General features: G+C 42.7%; 1 protein-coding gene across 1 annotated transcript; it reads left to right on the top strand.

The window, feature by feature from the left end:
* Positions 1-1203: 1203 nt before the first annotated feature.
* On the top strand, positions 1204-3534 carry LOC110921425 (DELLA protein GAI1). The gene has a single exon (XM_022165748.2). It carries the CDS (start codon positions 1503-1505, stop codon positions 3201-3203), a length of 1701 nt encoding a protein of 566 aa, XP_022021440.1. The 5' UTR covers positions 1204-1502; the 3' UTR covers positions 3204-3534.
* The last annotated feature ends 2508 nt before the right edge of the window (positions 3535-6042 follow it).

Raw genomic sequence — 6042 nt, forward strand, 5'->3', positions numbered from 1 at the left:
AGAACAAATAAACACCTTCTCACGCCGCGAAAAATATCACGCCATTTGTTTTTTTTTTGAGCATAGCGCCCAGGGGGGTGGTGTGGGCGGCGGTATGTGGGCGCTATAGCCCCACTTCGCGCCCCACTACGTTCAACCTTAGCGATAGTTAACAACTACCTCGGGTTAAATTCAGCTTTCAGTAGTTTTACTTGATCTCACTAATTTAGAGTATTTTCAAAGGCAAAATCTTGGACAAGCCCCAATGTTCCTCTCATCCGATTTGTTTTCGAACATTTCCTTATCAGATTTTTCAAACAACGCAAACGAGAGGTAAATTAGTCCCACCCTCAAATATCTCTCTCACATATGTGTGCATATATCATAGTTGTAAAAATCCCGACTAGCCTTCGATTAGTTGCTAGTCACAGGTTTACCGAGTAATTTTTATCTAATCAGCCAATTAAACAGTAGGTGGTCAACAATGGTCAAATCAAATCCTAATTAGCAAAAAATCAGAGGCGTTCTAGTGTTTCCAGCCAAATTCAGGCCAGATTCTTGACCAAAACAGGTGAATTCCGGCAATTAATCCTATCTACTTGAAAATATGAGTCGAAGAAGGTGTTAAAACATGTATGGTTATAAAAATACATATAAAAATATGTGTATATACATATAAAACTGAAAAATTACATATAAAATCGTAAATCGATTAATCTTGATTAATCGTTAGTCGGCTCCCTACCGACTATCTCATTTTTATATATAATATAATAATAATGATGATAACATTGGCAATGCGAGCTCGAGCCGAGCTTTGGCTCGTTTAAGTGATATTAAAGCGAGCTTAAGGCAAACTTTTAGCTCATTTGACGTTTTTTCTCAAAATAGCTCGAGCTCAATAAGTAGGCTCGAACCAAGCCAAGCTCGAGCTTTATAGCAGTGACGGGTCTAGGAAATCGTTACAGGGGCAACGTTTCGAAAAAACAAGGTAACGAAATCGATAAAACATTAATTTTTTCTAAAAATTTACATTACCACCGAAGCGTCAAGGGTAACGAGAACTATCCTTATTATAAAGCTAGGTCCGCCCCTGCTTTATAGAAAAATGACAAGCCAAACTTGAGCCTAGTCAGGCCTGGGCTCAACCTGACTCGTTTACACCCCATGCATATAACATTATGTTAGTGTTTAAAATGATATTGAGTTCCTATTATAAAAAAAACTTATATAAAATATGTGTGAGTCTATACACATATAATAAATTTGAAGGGCCGTGTTGTGTTGTCCGCCTGTTTCTTCCTCGTAGCTCGAGCCTTCACTCTCTCTCTCACCTTTCTCTCTCACACACACACACACGCAGCAGTTGCATTTGTGTACTATTTTGATTTTTGATACTTCCCACCTATCACCTTCACCTTTTCCCCTGCAAACCTCTGCTCTGCTCATAACCCTCACCCAATCCCCTCAAATGCTCAAATTCTCCACCAATTCTCACTCTTAACCCCCATTTCCCAACCACAATGAAACGAAATCACACCGCCGTCACCGCCGCCACCTCCGCCGCCGGCAGTTCCTCCGCCACCGCCGCTGACGTCACCGAAAAAGGCAAGAACAACAACATGTGGAATGAAGAAGATGCCGGCGTTGATGAGCTGTTGGCGGTGCTAGGTTACAAAGTGAAATCAGCTGATATGGTTGATGTTGCTCAAAAAATTGAGCACCTGGAAGGTGTTTTTGGTAATGATGATGGATTATCTCAGATTGCTTCTGATTCTGTGCATTATAATCCTTCTGATTTGCACTCCTGGCTTGAATCTATGATCTGTGAGCTTAATCCTTCACCTGAACCTGTTATCATTGATGATTCGTTTGTTAATGATTCTGATCTACAAGCTATGATTTATCCTCCGGCGAAGAAAGTTAAACCTAATTGCAGTTCTTCGTCTTCATCTTCAACCATTACCGGTTCTGCAAACCCTAACCCTAGCATCCAGAACAACAACAGCAACAATCAGGTGGTGATTGTGGACTCACAGGAGAACGGAATTCGATTAGTGCACACGTTAATGGCGTGTGCTGAAGCCATACAACAGGAGAATTATCAGTTAGCTGAAAGTCTAGTGAAACAAGCTGGACTGTTAGCGGTTTCTCAAGCCGGAGCGATGAGGAAAGTCGCCACGTGTTTCGCCGAAGCTCTAGCGCGAAAAATCTACCGGTTATCACCGCAACCGCCGCACGATCCACCGGCGTTTTCAGATCTACTCCAGATGCACTTCTACGAGACCTGTCCGTACCTTAAATTCGCTCATTTCACAGCGAATCAAGCGATTTTGGAAGCGTTTGCAGGTAAGAAGAAAGTTCATGTGATTGATTTCGGTATGAAACAAGGTATGCAGTGGCCGGCGTTGATGCAGGCGCTCGCGTTACGTCCCGGTGGTCCTCCGACGTTCCGGTTAACCGGAATCGGACCTCCGTCAGGTGATAATACTGATTATTTGCAGGAAGTCGGTTGGAAATTAGCTCAGTTAGCTGATACGATTCATGTTGAGTTTGAATTTAGAGGTTTCATCGCCGGAAGTTTAGCAGATCTGGAACCTTCTATGTTCGATCTACGAAACGACGAAGTTTTGGCGGTTAATTCGGTTTTTGAACTTCATCAGTTGTTAGCTAGACCTGGTGCTATTGATAAAGTGTTATCGGCGGTGAAACAAATGTCGCCGGAGATTCTCACGGTGGTGGAGCAGGAGGCGAATCACAATGGAACGAGTTTTCTGGAACGGTTTACTGAGTCGTTACATTATTATTCCACTTTGTTTGACTCGCTTGAAAGCAGCGGTGGCGGCGATGGTGGTGTTGGCGGTGGTGCCGCAGTTAACGGCGGAGTTGACGTTGGAGTTAACGGCGGTGGTGTATCGCCGGTGAGCAGTGAGGATAGGTTTATGTCAGAGGTGTATTTGGGGAAACAGATCTGTAACGTGGTTGCATGTGAAGGTGTGGACCGAGTTGAAAGGCATGAAACGTTGACTCAGTGGAAGACTCGGCTTGACTCGGCCGGGTTTGAAGCGGTTCATCTTGGCTCGAACGCGTTTAAGCAAGCGAGTATGTTGTTGGCTTTGTTCGCGGGTGGTGATGGTTACCGAGTGGTGGAAGAGGATGGGTGTTTGATGCTCGGGTGGCATACTCGTCCGCTCATAACCACCTCGGCTTGGAAAATTCGGTGAACTCGGAAGAAACCAACTCGAGTATCGACTCGGTGGGTTCGGAGTCAAACCACCGAGTTGACTCAGTGGTGGTGGTGGATTAACTCGGTACATCAAAAGAGTTTTTAAGGAAATAAGGAAAAATTGGAGATAGCTGATGGCCCACATTATGATTTTTCTTTTTAGTTTTTGATTAAAGTGGTTTTTTACTTTCTGAAATTGAGGGTTTAAATTGGTAATTAGTTGAAGTTAGAGGGGGTGGATTGGAATTTGTACTTTCTATGAGTGGATTGGGTGGAGATTATCTTCATTCAGTCTCACCCTTAATAATAAAAAAAAAAGTTTGCTGTTTTTGGTGGGGTTGTGCATGTGATGTAGAAACTAGAAACAAGAAGGGATCAGACTTTATATTTTGTGGGATTCAAGTAACAAAAAAAAAAGTTAAATATAAAAAAAAGTATATATAAGTATTTGAAAAAAAAAACATATTATGAGATACTGTCTAAAATTGATAGGGGTTTGCAGTGACGAATCTTGAGATTTTCGATCGAGGGCGGAAGTCACCGCTGCCAACAACAATGAAACGAAACCACACCGTGTTTGGTCAAGAATTGAGGGACTCAAATTTGAATTAATTAGACTTCGATATAGCTAAAAACTAATTTAAACTATAAGATTATATGGTGCGGAGTGCGAAGTGCGAAGAGGGGAAGGGCATGCCCCAAATACCGCCCCGTCTCCCTCATGTGTGGAGTGCGAAGAGGCGTGGGGGCCTTTGACCTTTGTGTTGACCGAGTGAATATATGAGTTTTCAGAAAATAAGTAACATGTCTCATGCCCTTGCTCACCCCAATGATTTTTGTGTTTTGGAGGGCAAAGTCCTCGCCTAGTGGTGGATACGTGGTGGGATTTGCCTCCATACCCTTGCCCACCACACCACGAAACAAGCACAACTTTTGCTTTGTTTGGAGCCATGAAACCATAAACAATGATTGGAAACATCTCAATGAGCAGATAACCTGAAATTACTAATGAAGTGGTGGTTCATTGGCAAAGGTAAAACATTTAAACATCTGGGTTTGGGGGGGGGGGGGGGAAGGGTTGTCTAGAGTTTAATTCTCATAGACGATAAGGTTTAAAAGTAAGGGTTATTGTATTTTAATAATCCGAAGTTTCACCCGTTGGTCACTAATAATCCCAACTTCAAAAATTCCCTGTAACAATCTCAACTTTTAAGATTTTGGCCCCCAATGATCCTTTACTAACTGGGCTAGTTTTTGATGACGTGGACGCTGATGTGTAAAAAAAAGCTGGTTCATTATGTGGATGATGATGTGGATATTGATATGAAAAAATATATTTTTTAATTATATATATACATACACAGACACTCACCATCTTCACCTCCACCACTTCACTACCTTACTACCACCACAACCACCCAACTCCCACCGCACAACCACCATCTTCAACCCCTCCGACCATCCATATCCTACCGCACAACCACCATCTTCAATCCCCTCCGATCACCACCTACCATCAATTCCCACAATCCTTCAAAATCTCCAATGAAATCAGAACCTCTCCAACAACAATGGAATTAATGGATCCTTCATCGGTGATAGTTAGGTCAAGTTTGAGAACCGCCGATACGGGGGTGGTTGTCGGTCAAGAGACGAAGGTAGGGATGAATCTGAGATGGCGAAGGTAGGTGGTGGCGGTAATGGCAGTGGTGGTGGTGGTGGGTGGAGATGACGGCGGTGTTGGTGGAGATGGCAGTGATGGTGGAAGAGGTGGTGATGGTGGTGGGTGGAGGTGGTCAAAGGTGATGGTGATGGCTAGAAGAGATGGTGGTGGCAGTGGAGGAGGAGGAAGTGAAGGTGGTGATGGTGCCACATAAGCAGCCAAGTCAACAAATAACACACTTGTGTCCACGTCATCAGCCACGTCAGCAAAAAACTAACTGTGTTATAACTCAGTTAACAAAGGATCATTGGGGGGCCAAAATCTTATAAGTTGGGATTGTTACATGGAATTTTTTAAGTTGAGATTATTAGTAGCCAACGGGTGAAACTTCGGATTATTAAAATCAAATAACCCTAAAAGTAATTTACTGTTAAAAAAAAAGCAGATAACCTAAACCCTCAAATCTCAATTTCATAAAAGACGAGCTCTGACTTCAAACTATAATTTCTTCTTCAATTTTAGCAAATTTAATTATGTTGTTTTGATTGTTAAAACACGTAGATCATTAGTTTCATTAATTACATGTTTATTTAATCGGGTGGGGTCAGGTTCAATTGGCAAAGTCATTGGAGTTAAGACTATTGGGTATGGGGCGTGGGTTGAGTACAAACGCCCAAGTCATCACCCTGGGTGGGCTTGGGGTTTCGGCGTAGCCCATTGGGCGGGGGATTCAGTCCGGGCGTTGGGCGGGGTTATTAAGGTGACATGGCGGGATCTGATTGGCTAAGACAACTAGCCGTTTGAGCTAGCCGTTGGCCAACGACTATGGGTAAAAAAATGATTTTTTCACTATAAAAACTCACATTTCTATTCATTTTTTTTACCACAACTACTCAACCTTTTCTATAATTATCTCTATCATATTTAAAAAAAAAATCTCATCCAACCACAATACGAAAAATGAATCCTCATAATCGTGGTTTTGACCCGAACAACCCGTGGGCATTACAAGAAAATCCTAGCCCACCACCCAATCGTCCAATTGCTCCCTTTTTAATACACTCCTCTATGCTCGATATGGCGGGTTACGTACTGTTTCTCTCGAATCGTGTGTATACTAACTTCCCTCACACCGACGATTCTATACCTAGCCCGATTTCACAAACGCCCATCA

Source organism: Helianthus annuus, chromosome 17 (genome assembly GCF_002127325.2).
Source record: "Helianthus annuus cultivar XRQ/B chromosome 17, HanXRQr2.0-SUNRISE, whole genome shotgun sequence".
NCBI lineage: Eukaryota > Viridiplantae > Streptophyta > Magnoliopsida > Asterales > Asteraceae > Helianthus > Helianthus annuus.

Coding starts and splice junctions, on each gene's coding strand:
- LOC110921425 (XM_022165748.2), top strand. CDS start 1,503: ATGAAACGAAATCACACCGCCGTCACCGCCGCCACCTCCGCCGCCGGC.